Source organism: Pogona vitticeps, chromosome 4, assembly GCF_051106095.1.
Source record: "Pogona vitticeps strain Pit_001003342236 chromosome 4, PviZW2.1, whole genome shotgun sequence".
NCBI lineage: Eukaryota > Metazoa > Chordata > Lepidosauria > Squamata > Agamidae > Pogona > Pogona vitticeps.
In genome coordinates, this window is record NC_135786.1 from 58,187,580 (window position 1) to 58,210,172 (window position 22,593).

General features: G+C 43.5%; 1 protein-coding gene and 1 long non-coding RNA gene across 7 annotated transcripts in view; both read left to right on the forward strand.

Annotated features, from left to right (window-relative positions):
• The window catches only part of AMPD2 (adenosine monophosphate deaminase 2), a 70,816-nt gene extending 56,498 nt beyond the window's left edge, over nucleotides 1–14,318 (forward strand). For all 6 annotated transcript variants that reach the window (XM_072997481.2, XM_072997476.2, XM_020805274.3 and 3 more), the window contains 7 exons: nucleotides 1,154–1,317; nucleotides 4,838–4,964; nucleotides 5,352–5,515; nucleotides 5,803–5,923; nucleotides 6,764–6,937; nucleotides 9,230–9,340; nucleotides 10,859–14,318. In XM_072997481.2, the coding sequence (XP_072853582.1) occupies nucleotides 1,154–1,317; nucleotides 4,838–4,964; nucleotides 5,352–5,515; nucleotides 5,803–5,923; nucleotides 6,764–6,937; nucleotides 9,230–9,340; nucleotides 10,859–11,074 (1,077 nt within the window). In that variant the 3' untranslated portion in view covers nucleotides 11,075–14,318. The remainder of the gene's footprint in view (nucleotides 1–1,153; nucleotides 1,318–4,837; nucleotides 4,965–5,351; nucleotides 5,516–5,802; nucleotides 5,924–6,763; nucleotides 6,938–9,229; nucleotides 9,341–10,858) is intronic.
• A 4,034-nt stretch (nucleotides 14,319–18,352) lies between these two features.
• LOC144589017 (uncharacterized) lies at nucleotides 18,353–18,902 on the forward strand. The gene is made up of 2 exons (XR_013544853.1): nucleotides 18,353–18,419; nucleotides 18,784–18,902. It is a non-coding gene; the product is annotated as an uncharacterized LOC144589017 (long non-coding RNA).
• The last annotated feature ends 3,691 nt before the right edge of the window (nucleotides 18,903–22,593 follow it).

Consider the following 22,593-nt stretch of genomic DNA (forward strand, 5'->3'; position numbering starts at 1 on the left):
CTAAACCACTGAGATATCCAATATACTAGGCATATCTGTTCTTCATATTTCGCTTGTTAACACTAGTAAATGGTGTGCAAGCTGCTGTATGATGATGAAGTAAAGGAGCAGAAGGTAAACTGCCCAAGGCCCACAAGGTTTAAGGCAGGGATGGGATCTGTTTGACTTATAGGCCACACGCAGCTCAGCAGGGCTCCCAGGGCCCCTCTCCCAGATTCCCCCATCTCAGAAAGCAAAAAGGAGACAAGCAACAGCAAAGACAGTTTTTTTTTTAAAAAAAAGGCGGTCATCTTGCAGAAACCTCACAGATGGGTGAAAATTGGTCACATCCAGTCTATTCGGCCCATCTGCTTTGTTAAAGATCTGAAATGGACTTTAATGAAAACAAGAAATGCTCTTCTGGTCACTTCACATTTTCAAAAGAAGAAATGGTTGTAGCCCACTGATGTCCGGGTCAAGCTGGGTTGGCCAGCTGGACCTTTTGCAGCAGCCTCCTCCAGGCTTACAGAGTACAATCCCCAGCCCACTTCTACGTTCTGAGCCTTTAAAAGAGTATTTTCTCTCTGCTTGTAAACATTTCCGCTCTATCGGGAGGACTGGTGTTTTTAGAACGAGCTCATGTGCTCAGGGTGGCCGAATTTTTGTCTGGTTCCAGCTTCAGTGCTTGAGCAGGGGAGATGAAGGCTTGCAGTGCAGTCATATTTCCCTCTGATTCTTCATTCACAGAACAGTGGACTTGCAGCTTTGCCTTTCATTTCAAAGAGAATATGGGGCTAATTAGAAGCTTTCCCTTTGTTTTTACTTCTAGCAGTTCTGGAATCTGAGATGCATCTGCCTTGAGAAGAATTGAGGGGGCCTTTTGTCTCTCCAGATAGTGTAGCCATACTGGATGGGACTGGTGGAAGTAGCCCACCAAGACACCTGAAAAGGCAGAGGTTCTTTGCCCTCGTCCAAAGAAAGAGAGTTGTTGTTTTGGAAAAGAACAGAGGCTTTTAAAGGGACTGGTAGGAAACCAGAGCAAAGAACTGCAGGGCGATGCATTATTTTCTGTGTCTCAGAAGGGTTTGCCTGTGTTCATTTCACTAGAATACTTGGTGCCTCTTTCTGAGCCTCTCCCTCTTCAGAGACTGATGAGCCTCTTCTTTTCTGGCAGGAGGTGATGTCTGACCTAGAAGAGAGCAAGTATCAGAATGCAGAGCTGCGGCTCTCCATCTATGGTCGGGCACGAGACGAATGGGACAAGCTGGCCAAGTGGGCTGTGATGCACAAGGTGCATTCCAACAACGTGCGCTGGCTGGTACAGGTGCCTCGTCTCTTGTGAGTACTGCTTCCTTGCATTATGGGAAAAGAAGACCTTTCAAAGGCCCGGGTTCTTTTGAAGGATGGCTGTTCCTTTGTAAAAACAAATGTTCTTCGTGGTCTCTGTGAATCGCTCGCTTTGGTATTTCTGTGAATGTGCAAAACTAGTCATGCAGAGGACAAAAATAACTGCTATTATTGTTTCTTTTTCAATGACCTCTTGAGTTAGAGAGAAATTGCCTAAGTGGTACCCCGCTTAACAATTACCCCACTCCACAACGAATCTGCTTAACAATCAGGTTTTTGTGATCACTTTTGCGATTGCAAAACAATGTTTAAATAGGGAAAATCCACTTGACGCCAATCAGTTTCCTGCTTCGGGAACCGATTTTTTGCTAAACGATAATCTAAAAAACAGCTGATTGGCAGCTCTCAAAATGCTGTGTTAAGGACGGATTCCTCGCTATACAGGCACCAGAAAATGGCCGCCCTGTGGAGGATTTTTGCTGGATGGTGAGGTATTTCGCCCATTGGAACACATTGAATGGTTTTCAATGCATTTCAATGGGTTTTTTACTTTTGCTTGACGATGATTTCATTGTACAGCGATTTTGCTGGAATGGATTATCGTCGTCAAGCGAGGCACCACTGTACTAAGAGCTGTATTGTTAACTGCATATCAGCCCAATATGCAAGATGAACATGAAGTATGAAAGTTAACCCAAATAAATGTTCAGTGCCAGAGAAAAACCTTGCTGTCCTCCTGAGGTTGTCTTCTGACCCACACAGGTAGCAGAACCTGGAGTCAGTATGAAGGACAGGGGCTTTTTGGCTCTGGCATTCAGACTGTGCAATAGTCTCCTAAAAGCAGCATGTCTTATTTGAGCCTTCAGTGTCCAGTTTGAGAGGAATGCTGGAAACAGTGTATGAGGCAGATACAAATAGCTGTTCTAAATGCAAGCTATATCAGAGCTGGGCAACACCTGGGCCACATGTAGCGTCCTCACTTTTTTGTGGATTTCAGACATCCCTGAACCACATCTTTGCTCCAGATTTTTTTCAATTTAAATTTCTTTAATGAGCAAAACAGAATTTTACCTGGAAGCATCTAGGAGCAGCAGTCTAGGAGCAGCAGTTGTCTTCTAATGAAAGATAGGCTTTGCATGGGGAAGTGGCATTTCCATTTTCTTTCTCAGACCAGAAGTGGACGTAGTCACTGTCGGTTCTTCATTGGGCAAAATTTGCTGGGGATATACCAAAGCTGCCTAGCCCTGGAATACCTGAGAACAAATCCCATGCAACCTCAGAGAACTTGCTTAAGACTAGTCTGTAAATGCACCTTACCTTATAGGTGCGGTTGCTGCTGCTTTAACAATCCAAAACCATGCATTCGGGTCTAGCTCCCATTGAGCTCACTGGGGCTTTGTCTCAAACACACCTGTTGAGGCTTGTAGATGTATTTTTCTGATGTGGTGGTGACTGAAAAAGGTAAACCAAACTCATAAGATGCTCTTGAGCCCAGATTAATGTAAAAAAGTAAGCTGGATATTATATCGGCACATCAATTTATTCTTCAGCTAGTACACTTTTAAAGAAATAACAGTCTTCAGTGCTTTTTTTTTATAGCCAGGGGAGTAAACAGCACTTAAGAAATTTAGAAGACTGCTCAGCACTCAGTTGTTAGAGCTGTATGTTCAGCTTTAGCTGTGCTTGTAATCCTAGCCTAGCAGGAAAGCATGCTTGAAGCTTAGCTGCCCAGCTACACTATCAACACAGGTTGTAAGCAACGCTGAATAGGGTTGCATATTCTAAGCTGAACACCTGCTTTGCTCACTGGGGGAAGTGCATACAAACTCTTCTGTTTGAACAAACCAACGCAAAGTAAAAGAGACATGTTAATGCTAATGAAGTGCAACATGTTGAGATCTTCAAAAGACCCAGCTAGACTAGAACAAGCTGCGGTTTCTTCAAAGGAGAAGGAGAGCATTGCAAGCTATAAAAGTACCATGTACTAAGTGATTCAGAAGGCCTCTTTTTGAGATCCTGGAGAGCTTTTTCCAGACACAGCAGTAGATAATACTGAACTAAGTGGACAAATTGTCGGGCCTGTCATAAGGCAGAAAGTCTTGTACAGAATGCTTTGGATAATGAGGGTAACACTTGGAATGCTTTAGAACAGGGTTTATTAATGTGGGACCATTGAAGAATTGAATAATTGAATTAATTAATTAATAATAAAACACCATTTGGATGTTTCGGGCTGTATCCACCGTGGAGAGGGGGGTGATGATAACTTCCTTAATGGTGGCGGCAGGGGCGCCAGCAACACCACATCCACCAGCTGCTCTGGATCTGGTGGCATGGGGAGGGGGGGCGATGATAACTTCCTCAATGGCGGTGGCAGCACGGTAGCTCCATCGCCTCCTATTGCCCCCCTTCTGTTCCTTCACCCCCACATCGTCCCTTTTTGTTCCATTGCTCCCCTACCCTCTGGGGGGGAGCGATATCGCCCAGGTTAAGAATCACTAGTCTATGGTCATGCCCCCCCCCCTAATGTTTTAGATCAAGTTCTTCATCCTGTTACAGAATTGCCCAAGTTACATCCATGGTGTTCTAGTCAAACTCTGAATATATAGATTTTAATCTAAAAGTAGTTTTCAGTCTTGCTAGATTCCAGAAAAGATACATAGAAGAACAAGTTGGTGAGAGACTGTATTCTTGTTCTTTACAATATTCTGGCATATCTTGAATAATTAAACTGTTCAGAGCAGACACAACTATATGTGTGTTCCAAACATTGCTCTAGGCGCCAGTGATAATTTCTGAGTTTAAGCGTATCTTTTACATAGCTTCCAGCTGTTGCTTATCCTAGCATTGAAAAACATACAGGTTACTTCCAGTGTTGTTCATCATTAGCTGTCAAGTCATTTCTCACTTATAGCAACCCTTTGCATGGTTTTTCAGATAAAGAATTCTCAGAAGTGGTTTACCATTCCCTCCTCCTAGGAGTGCCCTGGGACTGTGCAGTTTGCCCAAGGCCACACAGGCTGGCTGTACTCTCCGGAGGCATAGTGGGGAATCAAACTCCCAATTTCTAGCTCTGCAGCCAGCTATCTAAATAAACCACTGAGCTATCCAGCCTGCATTCAGTGTTGTTAATGTCAATTCTTAAAACTCAGTTTTTTCACTAACGCGTGTCCTTGATGAGCCCAGCGTTGTATTACCTGTCTTGCACCTGAGATGTTTGAATCTGAATAGGGTGTGGCTTACCTTAATGCCACTTTACATTTCTGTGGGAGAGATGGGATTTGAACCAGGGCCACTGTAGCTACTCTTCTGGCTTTCTGGAGAATCAGGGATGTGGGATTTCCAGTCACACCACAATTCACGATAGATCTCAATACTGTATAATATAGAATGAGTTGTGGGGAATGAACTTATCAAAGACCTGTAAACTGCGTGGAGTGGGGGGAGGGGCAGCCAACATTTTAGGTCCCAGCAAATAACAACCGTGCCCTTACATCTTGGCTTCCAACAGTGATGTATACAAGACAAAGAAGCAGCTGGCCAACTTCCAGGAGATGCTGGAGAACATTTTCTTACCTCTCTTCGAAGCAACAGTCCACCCTGCCAGCCATCCAGAGTTGCATCTGTTCTTGGAGCATGTAAGTGCTGCTACCAAAGCAACGTTGTGATTATTTGGGAAGGGAAGGGAAGGGAAGGGCTGGGAAGCCTTCAGTGTTTGAGACCAAGTGAAGGATAGCACTGCCCAAATATTTTATGTGGTGGAGCTTGGATGCCTTTGACTAAGGAGCTAACTTTGGTGGAACATGGCCAAATGCCCAGTCTTCCAGCATTAAATCTGCCATGGTGTGGACATTTCAGTCTTAATTAAGAAATAAAATGATGTAGGTGGTGGTGGTGGTGGCATGTTGATGAATAAGACTCTATAAACGTTTGAAGGATGAAAGAAGGCACAAAGGCCCATGAAAGTGAAATGAGCCTTCTTATCTCCTCTCTGATCTTTTTTCCTCTGGCTTCCAAATCCACAGGTGGATGGTTTTGACAGCGTGGATGATGAATCCAAACCAGAACATCACATCTTCAACTTGGACAGTCCCTTGCCTGGGAATTGGATGGAGGAAGATAACCCACCCTATTCGTACTACCTTTACTATACATATGCCAACATGGTGGTACTGAATCACCTCCGCAGGTTGGTGTCTCTCACTTTTCTTTTTCTCTGTTCTGCATTTTAGCCTCCAAAATGGTACCTCCACATCTCCTAATTTCTAAGAATTTGAATACAAATCCCCGAATCCAGTTCCTTTTGAAGCTTGGTAATGCTGCAAGACAGCATACTAGATGCTTTAATGCCCAGGTCCCTTGATATCTTGATGGCTGCTGGTTTCTCTTCTCTTACTGGTTTGCTATTTGCTGCTGCTATAAAATGGGACTATATCGTTACACTGAACAGTGTGCTTTGTTTTCCTTTTCCTTTAGGAAGAGAGGTTTCCACACCTTTGTTTTGCGCCCCCACTGTGGGGAGGCAGGCCCCATTCACCACCTGGTATCAGGTTTCATGCTGTCAGAGAATATCTCACATGGCCTCCTGCTCCGCAAGGTAAGAGAGTGAGAAGCAGGTAGCATCACATGGTACTGCACATGAAAACAAGGGTATGTACATGACAAGACAGATGGAGGTGGGGAGAGGATCATACTTTGGTGGAAGGTGCCAACTGCGAGCTACTAGATATCTCCATTATCTCAAATAATATTTGGAAGTTGAGTCATGGAAACTGGACCTCTTTCTTATTAGGTTGAAACATTTCGCTACTCATCCAAGTAGATGAGTAGCAAAATGTTTCAACCTATGTAACAAGAAAAAGTCCAGTTTCCATGACTCGACTTCCAGATAACCTCACCTGGATCACTGAGAATCTTCACAGATACATTGCTACTCAAATAATATGGCATTTCTGGGTAAAGTGGTCAATTAAGGTGTGTTGAGAAAGGATTTCTGCTTGAAACCCTGCAAGAGCCAATGTTAGGCAAAGTAGAGATTTACAGTATGGGCTAAAAGGTCCTGAGCTTGAAGACGTAGCTCTTTCATGCTCTGGGAAAGACAAACATTTTCAGCTGGAATTCTCCATGCATTCCTCATGTATTTGAGGCCCAGATGGACTTTCAGAATGAGGCTTGAGGCTATTTTGTCACTGAGTGGTTTGGACACAGGAGGCATGCAGTTGTCACCGAGGCAGAGAGCAAAAGAAAGTGTGAACAGTCAGCGCAGAAGATTATCTATGAAGTAAAGATAATGCTATATCTTAAAGAGGTTTTCTGGGTAAATTGAGGGAGTGGGGATCTATGCATTGTTGCCATACTCTCTGACCAAAGCATGAAGTGCGGCCCCATGTGTTTATAGGAGATGCTGCCCATCTTCTAACCTTGAGTTTCTCTCTAGGCACCTGTGCTGCAGTACCTCTATTACCTGGCCCAGATCGGCATCGCCATGTCTCCGCTTAGCAATAACAGCCTATTCTTGAGCTATCATCGCAACCCTCTGCCAGAGTATCTGTCTCGGGGCCTCATGGTGTCCCTCTCCACAGATGATCCCTTACAGTTCCACTTCACTAAGGTGAGTGTGATGCAGCAGAGGAGAAACAGAGCCGTGGTGTCATGGAGGATGGCACATAGGGAGAGGAGCCACCTTCCTTTAGCCCAGGAATGGAGCAAAGTTCAGCCCTTCAGATGTTGTTGTACTGCAACTCCTGCCTGCCTGAGCCAGCGCAGCCTGGGGTGAGAAAAGCAGTATTGTTCTAAATGCCTCTGGCACGGGTGTTTTCCTCTTCTGCCCTTTGCCCTTTCTGATTAGCTGTTATATATTACTGTACTCTCATTGCCATGGGGTTAATCAGAAATATGCAGAGTCCAGGGTTGAGTCAGTCTGAACCCAAAGCGCCCCAGCTCCTTTCAGCTTTTCCTACAAGGTCAGTTCAAGATCTGCTGCCCATCCTTTTTGACATGAATTAAAAGTGGTCTGCTTATAATTTGTTTCCTTTCATAAAAGCCGCTCTCGCCTAACACCAACACCTCATTTGTCTCCTGAGAGCCTCCGATTTTGTCTGTTTAGCTGTAGAACTTGGCTCTGAGGACTAAGATTTCATTCCCTTATTCAGGGTTGGCCCTAGAAAGCTGATTCAGAGGACCACCGCAGGGCAGCAAATTGTTCACTGTTTAATGTATTTAATATTTCTACAGACAGGTAGGAGGTTAGGTATTTATGCAATTCTTAGTTTCAGGGGTCGGGGACTGCTTTACTTCAGGCAGCAGAACGTGTTGGGCCGTCTCAATCCCTGGGGAGGAATTCAGAAATATGCTCACTAGCTGCTGTTAACCAGAAGGAGATTTCATGTTTTCCTGTACAGTGGTGCCCCACAAGACGATGATAATCCGTTCCATTGAAATCGCTGTTTAGTGAAAACATCGTCTTGCGAAACATGTTTCCCCATTGGAATGCATTGAAATCCGTTTAATGTGTTCCAATGGGGAAAAATAGTCATCGTTTTGCAAAGATCGCCTATAGGGAAGCCATTTTGCAGAGCTGCCAATCAGCTGTAAAAATCGCTGTCTTGCGAAGCATCAGTCCTGAAAACACCCATTTTGTGAAGAACGCCCATAGGGAAGCCATTTTGCGGAGCCACCGATCAGCTGTAAAAATCGTCTTGTGAACCATCGGTCCCAGGGGAAGCACGGACAGAAACATCGTATAGTGAAAATCACCCATAGGAAACACTGTTTTGCAAAGCACAATGGCGGTCGCAAAACCTCATTGTCATGTGGATTTGTCATTTTGCGGGGTAATCGTCTTGCGAGGTACCACTGTATTCCTGTTGTAGCTTTTATTTTGTGATCGATGTGTTGCATTTCTAGGTAGAATTTGAATGCCTGTTGTTGTTTGCTCAAGGACATAATGTGCTGTACATTTTGACAGAACTTGCCATCTGTTCCTCTCCCCATTTCTGAGCAGATGTTGATACCAAAAAGGCTGCCACCTAGCGACTCTCTGTTCAGTTGTTTGGTTTCATTTCTATCCAGCAGAGCTGCTGAGGAAGGACCAAGGAAAGGGTTGAACTGTGGTCCTCCAAGAGGGAGAATCATGGCTAGCCAGCGAAGCAGTACAACTATCTAAAAGAGTTATCTAAAAGATATTTTAGATAGCTGTTTTTTAGAAAGCTATCTAAAAGATCGCATCTCCCTCTATGACCCTGCCTGGGCATTAAGATAATCAGGGGAGGCCTTTCTCTCAGTCCCACCACCCTCACAGGTGCACTTGGCAGGGACACGGGAAAGGGCCCTCTCTGTTGCTACTCCCAGGCGCTGGAACTCCCTCCCACAGGAGGCTTAGCTGGTCCCATCTTTGCTGTCCTTTCACAAGCAGGCAAAGACGTCTCTCTTCAGGCAGGCTTTTACTGGCTGGCTGAGAGGGGCATTTGAATGAATTGTCGTGCTCTGTTGCTTTTAAATATGTTTGTAGTATTAATTTTATTTACTGTTTTTAATATGATACTTGTTTAATTATTTTTTAAATATTTTTTTACACTTACTGTTTTTAACTTTTTTATATGGTCCTTTTAATGATTTGAGCACCCAGGGGTCCTTTTGGGGACAAAGGCAGGGTAAATAAATACATAAATAATAATAAATAACTAAGCTGTACTCACAGGATGATTCAGCAGTGCTTCACATAACTCTGTCTTTCAGCTACACCAGCCATTTTGAGTACTCTATACCTAGAAAGCCCTGGGAAGGGTCATCATACATCAGAATCGACTGGACAGCATGCAGTTACTGTTGCTAATATGTTACTTCTCTATGTTCATTCTCATTTGTCTCTGAAACAGCCTAACTGACAATGCATCTCTTACAGGAGCCCCTGATGGAGGAGTATAGCATTGCCACACAGGTGTGGAAGCTAAGTTCCTGTGACATGTGTGAGCTTGCACGCAACAGTGTGCTCATGAGTGGTTTCTCTCACAAGGTAACCCTGGATCTTTTCTAAAGGAGATAGTCCTTATGCTTTGACCCCCTGCCAATTACACTTATGTCAGCCCCCTCCCATCTTGACACACTTTAGCTCAAGGCAGCGTGTTTTGGTCTGTGTGGGTTTACCTGTCTGACTTCAAAAGATGGATATCTCTTTGAAATCCCTTGTCCAACCTCAAATTTTCACCTAGACGCACGTGGTCCTGAAGTGACTAGCTGAACATGTCTTTGTTTTATAATGTGACAAGCTGGGGCCTTTGAAAGGGGGCAGGTGGGAATTACACTAGGAGGAATCAGGTGTCTTCTGAATCCTGTTTTCCTCTCTCCATGGCTCTTTTCCAACAAAGGAACAGTCACCATCAGTGCTGGGAGAAGGAAGAAACTAGGCTCATTGTGTTATTGGGTCTCCCCTATCAGTGTCTTCTTTTCAGCCACGAGAGAGGATTTCCCCCGCACTGTTAATAGGCCCCTGGGTGGCAGGAAGTGATGTCTGAAGAATGCCTATCAAATGGTATTTGCCTTCTGAGCCCAATTCTGTCCCACATCTCCTGGTCATGACACTGGTGTGAGGTGAAATCTCTCTGCTTGGCAAGATGAAGGTAGCATGCATGCACAACCTTCTGTCTTTGTGAGATATTTCAGGCAATGGGGAGACTGTTGTCAAAGGGCAATTCCAACCTCTCTCCTACCGTGACACTTTTTGGCCCCCTTTAACCATATAGATAACAAATGGGACATATGGTAAAATGTTGCAGCGCAGAATCCTCCTGTTCACAGTGCCAGCCAGCCATGTCCCTTTTTAGGGTATTTTATTTCAGTCTACTTTCCTCCTTACCTGCTTCTAGAAATTTCCCCTCTGAATATTTTTTTAGCTCCTACAAACCATTAGGTTCTCTAAAGCCTTCTGCTGTCTCTCCTTTGTGGGCAGATGTCATTGTTTTGTCTACAAAAGGATCCACATTTGGAGAATGAATTTGCAGTAGGTAGATAAGGAATAATGAACGTACCTGCCCATCATTTCCTTCCTAAAAGTGGGAGCGTGAACGCATGCAAGCATTAAATAAAAACGAGGTGGATTAAATAAAATCCAGTCAATGAGAACAAGATAAAGATTTGGTAATCTTCCTGTGCCAGCATGAACAGTGTTTTATGAGGCTTTTTATAGAAGGCATAAAGATATCAGCAGAGCTCCTGGGATTTATTCCTTAGTTCTGTACTAATGCCAGTCTTGTGTGCTGTTGATGGGGAAATAGCTTGGTGAAGGAACAATGGGGATGAGGTCACTATTTTTAAAAGAACAGATGTGTTTTCCTTTGCTGCAGTAAAATGTGGAGCTCTTCCCCACCCAAGGATCAAATAACAAGAATGAAGTAGAAAGTAGAGGCCGCTCTGCATGAGAGAGAAGAAAGTGTAGCATTGTGTTAACTTGAACTCCCTGATTGAGTGGGACCGTGAGAAACCTAGGTTGCTCTTTGTTCTAACTGGGAGCTGTCTTCTGCCTTCCACTGCCCAGGTAAAGAGCTACTGGCTTGGACCCCACTACCTGAAAGAGGGGCCTGAGGGCAATGACATCCGGCGTACCAATGTGCCAGACATTCGGGTGGCCTACCGCTACGAGACCCTCTGCCAGGAGCTGACCCTTATCACGCAGGCAGTGCAGACTGAGGAGCTGGAGACTATCCAGGAGGAAGACCTTCTGACCATGAGCTCCAGCTTGGATGCTCGCTGAAGAGTGGGTGGTTCGCCAGCTCCCATTCAGCCCCACTCTGGCCTGCCCAAGTGGCGCTGTTCTGTGAGCATGAAGAGACCTTTGACCACCACCCCATGAACCCGTTTAATTTCCTATTGTGTTTTTGTTCTGAAGCTTGCCATTACTTTCTGTCTCCCCTGGAAAGGCATTTATGTTTTATTTGCACTCGGTAAATGGCTGGGACCATTTTGGGTGGTAAACGGTTAGAAAGAGGTCTGGGAGGTTGGGAAGAAGAATCTCTCCTGCGTCTTGAATTGAACTGCTGGCTGTGGGGTTTATGAGTGAAGACGGCAGAGTTAGAAAATGCATATGCCAGGGAACTGCTGAATACATTTTGGAGGCCTTAGCATGTGTATACAAACCCAACACAAAACACCAGTGAATAATCTCGTGTCTTGGTTATATTCAGAATGAATGAGAGACTCTGTGTTTAACTAAGCCAAAGGCTAAAGCATTGTGACATTGCCTTCTGCTACCTTGGATTTGTTTGCATCTTCTATTCTCTACTTGACAGTTGCCAGCTGCCATTTTTCATTGGCCAGTAAATTCTTCCTTATCGTTTGAGCCAGCCCTGTCATTTATTGCCACAGTTCCAGCTGTGCAGCAACCTCCAGCCTTTAGTGTTAGGCTTTAGTCTGAAGAGTGGCCAAGAGGCTAAAGTTTTTTGCTTGGCCTTTTAAAAGCTCTTAACCTTTAGTCTTTCCTTAATCTCAAGGAAAACATTACCTCTTTAAATGCGCCCCCCCCCCCACACACACATATTTTAGCTGGTAGATAACTGCAAGTGAACCAGTGTGGAAGGGCTTGAGTCTAGCTCAAGGTCATAGTGAGAAGCTAGTGTGCCAGATACTGGCACTTTTAACTTGTGTGTATCTTTCGTGAACCTTTCTCAACCCCTCTCTGCAATCATGTAACAGCAGAAGGGGGAGCATATCTTTATTAATGCTACAAGATGAAGCTGAATATGGTTCTGGCAATGGTAGAGTAAGGCTGTTCCCTGTGGGGTTGGGGAGGGATGCCTTGGAACCAGGATACCTGTCCAGTTTAGGCGAAACAGCCTTTGCCTTAAAGTCAGAATGAGCACAATGTGGAAGAGCTGTGATCAGCTCTGAGGTTTTGTTATGTTTTAAAAAACCAACAACTCAGTTTCAGTTTTGATAACACCACTTACCCTGTGGGGGAAGGGGGATGTGCCAACGTAGCCATCCCCAACCCTCCAGGTGTGTTGCAACTTCTGGAATCCCACAGATAGGATAGTCAGGATGCAGGAGCTCATCTGTAGCTGAACACATCTGGAGGGTACCAAGTTAAAACGAGCTAGGTTAAGCCATTTACCTAATCTACGCTTGTCCCTTCAAAGCTGCTATTTTGCCAGGAGCAAAGGAGAACTGGTGCCTGTATTATGTTTGTATCTTCTCTTCCTCTTATGTTGCATGGTAGCAATTTTGGGAGAAAGGGGCTAGGTCCGGAAAATTGTTGTTGGGGAAAGGTAGATATTAGCCAGCGCTGCTGCACCATTCACTATCTGACTGTTCCTCCCTGGTGCTGCTTTGTTTCCTTGCTTTAAGGTACAAGATGGTCCCCACATCTGTTCTGGACACCATACAGGGGCCTGACACATGTGCCTGTCTGGAGATCTTCCTACCCATCCATCCCCTGTATCATAGATGGGTTGCTTCACATGTGCTTTGGGCTGGGGTAGGCTGTTTAGCTCCACACTACAGAACTAATCTCCTTGTCCTGTTTGTCCTGGGCTGGGGAGACTCCCTCTTGTCAGGTCTATCACTGGGTAAGGTATCTCCAGATTTTCCTCCTATATTCAGCAAGAAGAGGAGAAACATAGAAGTGGTGCAACTTCCTTACCAGCAAAATTGCTGGTGATATAAGAACAGATTGAAGCCTCTTAGTCGCAGGCAGATAATGAACCTAGAAAAGAAATCATGTAGAAACCCTGCCTTTGCCTGAAGTTGCGTGGCTCAAGCCTGAGATGCTTAAGAAGAGAAGAGACCACGGATGTCTACCTTTTCCAGCTCTTGTCTACTGAGTCCCACACCATAAAATGTTCCTAATACTTAGAGCTCCATCCCAACAGAAGGCACCGTCCACAGATTTCTGGCCAGGTGACTCACTATAACCCGGCTTTTGAGCTTCACCAGCAGGCAGACTGCTGACTATGTAGAAAGAGACGGAGACCTCAGTAGTTCTTAGAACTATGCGTCCTAGCGGACTCTTCCTTGTGAGCCAGCCCGCCTGGAGCAAGAGACCAGCTTGAAAGAGCACTTGTTCCCTTTAGGCACATTTGGTATGCGCATGAAAAACACGGCCCACAGCAGTCCATTCCTAAATACTGCCTCCCTATTGCTGCCAGGCACCTTCTGACCCTAAAACCGCAAGCAGTTTCAATTCAGGGCATTTTTGTGAACTGTAGCTGGGTGGCAGATGCAGGTAATGAGGGATGCTTCCAAGAATGAACGGCAGGGAGCTTCTAATGCCCTCTCACTTGACTGCCATGGACCAAAATGTTCAAGATCTCTCTTGTAGCCAGTGCCTTGCTTAGGGTAATGAGTGGAGTGTGCCAAGACTGAGTAGAAACCCCCCCCCCCTTTGTGATTCTACCTTGGAACAGGAGCTTGCTGTACTTTATGTCATGACCAACTGGTGTGTGCGTGTATGAGAGAGAAGTGGGGGAAACAGTTTCAAGGATTAACACACCCTCTTTGAGTGTCTGACATCCCACCTCCATGGCCTGGAAGGAATAAGTTGCCTCCATCTTCATGCTCCCCCTCCCCTCCAACTCTAGCAATGGAAATGTTTCGTCTTGATCTGAGCCTGCAGGGGTGCCTTTGCAGATCAGAACCACACCGATTTGGGCCAAGGCAGGATAACAAAATGTGAAGAAATTGAGTACCAACCATGTCCACTGAGTGGGACATAACCGCTGCCTGTGCTGAGAGTTCTCCCCTCCCTGACCTTGTGCTCCCTGTAATCTGTCACTTGCCTCTTCTTTGCCACAGCCTTCCTTTCTTCTTTTTGGTACCTGGTAGGTACATCCTGTTGGTTTTTGCTTTGTTGTCAGCTGGAGAGGGGATTTGGATCACCTCAGCAATTACTCTCTTTCTCCATAGTGTGGATGAACAGTTTGCTTGTCTGTACTGCACTGTGGTGTTAGGAATCCTATCAAACAGGAGCATGATCCATCATTAAAGATTATTTAAGTAAACAACTGTCTTTGTGGGTTTTTTAAATTATTATTTATTATTATTATTATTTATTAACTTGGGTTTAGGGTATGGGATACAGAAGGTAAGGAGGGGTGTAAGGGGAAAAAAAGGGAGAAGGAGAAACAAAAATATACTGACATCCAGTCTATTCATATTGCAATAATCAAAATTCAAACTCTGCTTTTCTGCTATTTTCTGCCTTCCAGATTTTAGTTCACGTTTTGAACTATGTTATTCAAGCAATATCTGGTCTTTGTGTTTTTTTGATTGAAAGCCATTCTTTCTGTTGGGGGCTGATTGCAAGGCTACCAATAGATAGCCGCCTGGGTGTCCTTGGATGACTACAAAGGCTGTCTGAGGCTGATGGGAGTTACTGCCTTCTCCTCTCTTTTTATGTTTTGAAATGGGTTAACACCCAAATCCCTTTCTGGCAAAGATGGAGCTTCTAAGGGGATGTTCGTTATCCAGAGGGCTGAGATTTATGGATGCCGCAAGTAGGGATGCTCCAGTCATACACTTTGGCAAAAGGTTTCCTTAAAACCCAGAAACTGTCTTCATCTTTATGCATACTCCTCAGTTCAACAGGTCCTCTGTGTACTTGCCTCACACTTCGCACCAAGGAGGAGGCTGAAGGAAGAGGGTGTATTTCTTGAAATCTGAGTATATGGCCTTTTTTTGGTGCTTCCGAGTGATGTCTTTTGAGTGAGCAAAGCACCCACCATGAGAGATACCTTTTGAAAAGAAATACCAACACAAAAAATTTGTTGCTGCTGCTGAAATGCCCCACCCCATCCCACCAGTATGTTTAGAGATAGAGTGGGCAACTGTGGCCTTCCAGGTGTTTTGGGATGGCAATTCCCATAGAACCTCAACATTGCTGGGCTGGTTACATCGTGTAAGGACATAATGAGTGAGACCAAATAAATTTGTCATTTTTGATACAGGCTGTTGATCTCCAGGCTTTCAGGTCGGAGTTTTTCCATCCCAGTTTGTAGATACCAGAGACTGAAGATGGAACCTTCCATATGCAAAGCATATGTTTCACCAACGAGTTGTGGTTCCTCCTCGATTCATCAATAGAAAACATTTGGAGGGCCATACGTAGCTGCCAAATCCTGGTTCAGTCTAACATCAATCAGCATAGTCCCCGTAGGCATGATGAGTCGAGTGATTAGCACTTTACCTTGGGCTGGCAGTTGTTCATGAAATAGCAGAGAGAGAGGTGGAAAGGTAACCATTGACAATATTAATCCTACTTTCAGGGTTTCATTGCCTAGAACCTAGGTCAAGAGTGGGGAATATCTTCTGGTCAAGGATAGTCTTCCTCTAAGGGGAGCTTTTCAAGTTGCAAGGGAGGCCAGGAACTAGAAATGGGCAAAGGCTGGTCCACCCTCACTTGCTCCTAGCCCCAAGTGTATGCTCCCCTGCACTACCACACAATTCATAGGCTTTTTAAAAATGCCAATCCTTGACACCCCCCCAAGCTGGTACTCCCATTTTTAAAAAAAGCTTAATTGTACTGGAGTTTGTTGGCCACACAGTTCAGGAAGTGGACATCTGTTGCTGATTGTGACAACTGTCAAAACAATCACTTCTGTCTCCAACTGCCCCAATCCCACAACTTTTCCTACCAGTGAAAATATTCCATTTGTGAACACAGCCTGCATGGCCAAAATCATTCTGCATAACTTCACACCTGTGTAAGGGGAATGGCATAACCTGCATCAGTAGATTGGTGCTAATTCTCGATTCCATACCTCGTTGCTAAAACTCACTGTATGTGAGTCAGGTGGCTTTGTGTACATCCTGGAACTGGAAAAGAAGAGACTTTTTAATTAGTGGCTCTCTGCTTGTTAGTGATCTGTTTGCCTCATGCCCTGCTGCAGAGTGGTGTTTTGAGAACTTGGAACAACAGTGAACAAAGAGACAGCGATCAAGCAAACACCTAGCTAGGAAAATGCCACAAGTCAGTCATCTCTGATCTGAAAAATACAAAGATAAGGAATGGGTTTATAAAAATGTAGTTTTCTGTCATCCACAGCCACCCCTAAGTTAAGGGTCATGTGCTTATGCACAAAGAGTAGGTTTGCAGAGGCCTGGGACAGAGTCATGCACCCAAAAAAAACCAAAATATTGCATATGTATCCTGTTGGGTATCCTGAATGGTCCTTAGTTCACCCTGTTTTAAAGAGGTTTGTTTACTTCTCTGTCCAGCCCAGTCTTGTCTGACTGGTGATTGTTTAGGGCAGGGATGAGCAACAGCAGTCAACGTGAGGGTCACTTTTTAATTTGGCCAGAAATTCAGCGCCTGCACCCTACCCCTCAAAAAGACCAGATCAATGCCTTGCTTCTCTGACACACAGTCCCTAAACAGTGAGGCAAATAAAAGGAAATAACATGCTCCAATTATCAGGATACCCAGTGTGGTGATCCCCAACTTTGGTTAGCCCAGATGTTCTTGGACTGCAACTCCCAGAAACCCTGGGCAGCACAGCTGGTGGTGAAGGCTTCTGGGAACTGCAATCCAAAAATACTTGGGTTACCCAAGGTTGGGAACCATGGGTGTGGTGGATAGGATGATGGACTAAGGCTCAGGAGGCTTGGGTTCAAATCTTCATTGAGCCAAGGAAATTCTCTGGGACCATGGAACTGGTAAAACCAATTCTTAAATATCTCACCCTGAATACCCTGTTAGGTCACTGTAAGTTGGTTCTGAATTGACCTGATAATTGTCATCAGTAAACTACATTTTCTAAAGAAAAAATATATTAAAATAAGTAACTATAAATACGAAATAGCCACCATGTAGCTTGGAAAGCAGCATGCTACCAATAAATGGAGAGCTACCAAAAGATGGCTTAGGAGCCATATGATGCCCTCTACTGATCTAAGGCTCTCGGGCAGAGGCCTTTCACAGCCTTATCCTCTCTGATTCTTTCAAATAAAAATGATCGCAACTGAGCCCAAGACCTTCTGAGAAATGAGTGCTCTACCACTGAACTGCTGTCTCATCTTGGTAAGCAGAAAAGGCCATGGGTTCCCCATGACCTTCCAGGTGTTATGGATCTCAGGCTTGCATCTGTCTCAGCCAAGTTGGCCAGCAGTGAAGTGACCTAGAATGGGAATTCAGCAGCAGCTAGAAGACTGAGATTTCCCCCTCTCTCCTCAAAAGGAGATCCCACAGGCTTTCATCTCCCTGCTGTGGCCAGTGAAACCTTTATGTTGTCAGGATTAGCATCAAACCCTGACCAGATGAGGTGACGCAAAGTCTTTTGTCCCATAATTGTCAGACTATTCTGCTGCTTCATATAAGGGTCACTATAAAACCAAAATATTATAAACCAGTGCTTTGCCTTTAGCATAGGGAGATGAACCCGCTTTACCATGTCAGTCCTGATCTGCTGGCACAGACTAACATGGTGACCTCTTCTAAAACAACTTTACCGTGGACTCTTTGCATGGCCTTGGCCAAGTCATTCTATCCCATCTTTAGTGTCCCACTCCTGAACTTTATAGAGACTCAGAACTGTCATGTGGAAATCGAAATACCGTGCAGATGGTGATTCAGTACACGTATGTAAACTCTTTCAGAAACAGGAGACATGTTTGGGGAACCTAAAATCATTGCAAAATGCTGTTTCAATAATTGCCAGAAGATGGCACTCCAGGGTGTGCTGAGGCAAAAGAAGGAAAGAAGGAAAGAAGAGTGACATTTAAAAGAAAAATCCTAGGGATTCGTTTTCTTTCTTTCTTCACCTGGGCTAGCTTGTTCACCAGTCAGAACAGTGCATTCACACTAATGGGACGGTAGAGAAATGAAATGAAAGAGTGAATGTTGCCTCTATTGGGAGTTTTGGTAAAAAAAAAAAGTAGGGGGTTTCTAGGAATCTGGATTTTCCTTTAATTAGCAGAGTCTGAAACAGAAAAAAAAAAAAACATCAACCCAGTCTCACCATAAACCTCCTCTGATTTGCCCACAAAAGGAGCACTTTGTATGGTAAATATTATTCTAGAAGCACTTAAAGTGGAAAAAGGGTATAGTTATCCAAGAAAAAAGGGAGGGGGAAATGCATGCTTCCTTCTTGGAAGATGGTCAGAGGAAGGTAAAGGTAAAGGTAAAGGTTCCCCTTGACAATTTTTGTCCAGTTGTGTTCGACTCTAGGGGCCGGTGCTCATCCCCGTTTCCAAGCCATAGAGCCAGCGTTTTGTCCAAAGACAATCTTCCGTGGTCACATGGCCAGTGCAACTTAGACACGGAATGCTGTTACCTTCCCACCGAAGTGGTCCCTATTTATCTACTTGCATTTTGCATGCTTTCGAACCACTAGGTTGGTGGGAGCTGGGACAAGTGACGGGCGCTCACTCTATCACGTGGATTCGATCTTACGACTGCTTGGTCTTCTGACCCTGCAGCACAGGCTTCTGCGGTTTAGCCTGCAGAGCCACCACGTCCCCACTAAGAGGAAGGAGAAGACAGCAATAAACAAAACAATGGGAACAAAAACAAACAGGAAGAGGGGCAGAGTCTTATTTCAAATGGCAAAGGTGTGAAAAGAACTTTATTAATTAAGCCCCCTCCCCTTGTATCTAGGGCTAGTGCATGCAAGTTTACTATTGTAAGCCGCCTAGAGTGGTCTAATTTGATCAGATAGGCGGGATAGAAATAAAATATAAATAAATAAAATATTATCTCAACAGCCTTAACGCCCTGCAATAATTTGCTCAAGCCTTGACAGTATGTGATCTGAGATCCTCACAACTGTGTTGCAATCAGAACCATATGCATTGATTTCCCCATGCTGTTGATGGAAAATGTCAAAATCCTGGGGCACCACTTTTGGGAAATTCTTAATCCATATATTAATATATCTAAGCTGATGTTCTGTAAAATTGTTGGTTTCTCTGATGATGTAATTCAAGGATATGTCCTTTACTTTCCCAGACAACGTACTTATTTCAAAGAACTGAAATTGTCCTTTTCTGGTGGGAACTGCACAAAGAAGAAATTCAAATAATAAGTAACTGGCATCAAAGCAACAATGGGGCATCAAGTGCAAAAAATGTACAAGCATGGAAGGGTAAGAGTCCCCACAAACTGTAACTGTCTTAGAGAAGACCAGACCTCTACCAAAACTTGTGTGCTATTTATCAGCTAAACATTTTGTTGTTTTCCAATTCAGATAACAATACATTATAGTGGTCTTTGATATATTAGCGAGCAAATCTTTAACTGGCAAGTAGCAATTTATATCCTATGTTTCATCTTTTACCAACAGTAACATTATATATTTATAACCACAGTAGATAGATGATTACACAAAACAGATTGCAAAACAATTTTTTTCCAGGAGTTGTCTCATGCATCTGGATACATTACAGTTTGCCATCTATTACTTTGATATTTTATGGAGATGAAAAGCAGTGGAAGGCAGAGATTTCTGGATACTAAACATGTACAGTGAAAATATTAAAAATTCACTATTTACTGAGCAGTAGCTAACAGAAAAAATACTGTGCCAATTAAACTCTTAGACACAATTCACTGCTGGATCCAGTGAATATTTACAAATAAGTAAATCTTACTGGACTGAATGGAACATACTCCCATTAAGTATGTATCTACAGTTTTCCTGTGGTTTGGTCCACTTTAGGGCAACTGGTTCACTCCTTTTTCTGGGGGGAGTTCTGGTTCCAGCAGGTAACGGTAGTTGCGCGCTCTCTCTCACACTCCTTTTAATTGTCTGTGTTTTCGTAACATTTATTTTCTTTTTGGATATTTTAACTCTATTTTATCAAGGGATAGTTATCTTATGGTAAGGCAGAGATTAGGTGGGAGTGTTTTGAGCTGTTTTACAAGTATTAGCCCTGAACCATCAGGAATTGGACTTATTACTTATTACTATAATTACAGTTATACTTTAATTACATCGAGTTTCCTACTCTCAACAGAGCTTGCTTTCTTAGAAGTTAGATAAGGAGAAGTACCAAGAACTTTCCTTTGCCTATTACTTTTGATGCCTTGGAATCATAAGGACCCTCGGTATTTTGGTGTTTACACAGCTGGGCTGTTCTTGGGAGGAATTCCAATGGAGGTGAAAAGCAACATTTGTTAATGAGTGAAGTTTAACTATGCTTACTAAAAAGGCTATTAAAAAAACCCTAGGCATTGTTCCAGTGTTTGAGAGTATTCCTCTGAATCTGAAGAAACAGCAGCTGAAAATTACACATTTCTTTGCTCCTAAGACAGAGGTTAGGGAGGAGTAAGTGGATTCAGTATACACCTCCAATTTCAATCTAGATTGGACTTTGGACCTTAAAGGCTGTATACAAGACTCTATAGAACTTCTATTTCACCCAATCTAGCATTGGAGCTGCGTTTAGCTGAAAATAACATAACACATGCTTCTGATGATCCCCCTGCTAAGGCAATAAAGCAGAATGAGCGAAAGTCCAAACCTCAGCTAGACCCTCTTCAATGTTTTACCCAGATGGCAGTAGATGAGAATGGCCCTGTCATCCAAAGAATAATAACTGATGAAAGGGTTAACTTACAGACTGAGGCTCCTTCTCCACTGTTAAAGACCAACACTAATTCTAAAGATACTTGGTTTGAGGAGTTTTTTTTTTTCAAAAACAGCTCACTGAACTGGCTTGCTGCAACCGAGCAGAAGGGTCATCCTCAAATTATCAGTCATCGTTTGCACAAGCAGAGGAGTTGGATTACAATACAGCCATACTGCATGGCTGTCTGCTTACAATGTATAAAAACTAGTATCTGTTAAAAGTTATCTTGCTGAAAGCAAAACCTGATGACCACGATAGCTGAGAATTATGTGAACAGCCTGAAGAAACCAAGGCCAAAATGCCCTAGAGTGCAAGATGACTCCACAAAAAGGTCAAGCGTTCAAAAGTCAAAGTGGCGGCTTACAAAAAGCAACAAAATGGCCACAACTCAAATGAAATGCCCGTATGGCCAGAATAACAAAAATATTAGTAAGAAGAAATGTCCACATTCTGGAGGCCGACAAAAGAGAGAATGGGAGAGTCTGTTTGAGCAGTTGGCCAATAAAACATCAATTAATATAACAAGTTGTAAAAGCAAAAGAAGAAAACAAAAGTGGTGATTAAAACAAAGAAAAAGAAGAGTATTCTAAAGAACTTGGCTAGCTTGCAATCAACTGTAGTCACAGAGGGGCATGCTTGGGACAATAAAAGAAGAAATGATAGACAAGGGGTCTATTGGAAGAGAGATACAGGATCCATGGGAAGAAATCCATTGCATCCAGTTGAGAACCTGAGGGCAGGAATCAGACCCAGTAGTGCTTAAAGCTGGTGATCATAATACAAAATCCATGAAAGACACAAGAAAAAAATAATAAGCATTTAGACTGGAATTTGGTTTTGATTCCACAAAAGCTGATTTTCTTAAATCTCCTGATACCAGCAGAATATTATACTGATCACAAATGTATAACCCATTTTGTTAAGTTTGCAAATGAGGTAGTACCAGGTATACTGTGTTTTAAGGATGTTGTTGCTGTTGAATACCTTTTCAGTGATAAAAGTATTTAAGGGAAAGGTATTGCCAACACTAATCCTTGGTGCAGAAATATGGGGACTGGGTATTAACAAGAAAATTGAAAAAGTTCAAAACAGATTTATAAGGGGAATCTTGGGCATACCAAGAAGTTCGCCCGTTTGTGCCATTAGAGCAGAACTTGGTTTGGTAGCTGTATCTGATATATGTCTTCTTAGAATTCTTAATTATTGGATTAAGCTTTGCCAGATGTGCAATGACAGGTTACCCAAGATGTGTTTAATTGAAGAAATCCTGGTTTGCGAATTTTTCTCAAATGCTTTCTAACCAGGGCTATAGTGTTGAGGCCACCAGTTTAAGTAATTCCAGCAGCAAAAATGCATTTAAACAAAGAGTATTTGACTTCAGAGCTCAAACAGATATGGCAGTGCAATCTATGAAATGGCTAGTCAGATCTAAAACCATTTTTCAGGTAGAAAAATACATGCTCTTTTCAATGGAAAAAGATCTCTGTATGGCATTTACCCATCTCCACTTTGAGTTAATGGAGACAAGAATCTTACACGGCTGGTATCAGGGCATTCCCATACATCATAGACTGTGTATTTATGGGACAGCAAAAGCTGAAGATCTGGCACATTATCTGTTACATTGTCGATTATATGCTAACATCAGAAAACTCTGCTTAACACACTATTTGGAGCATTGGGGGGCTGGGGATGATGAGAGTAATTTGATTT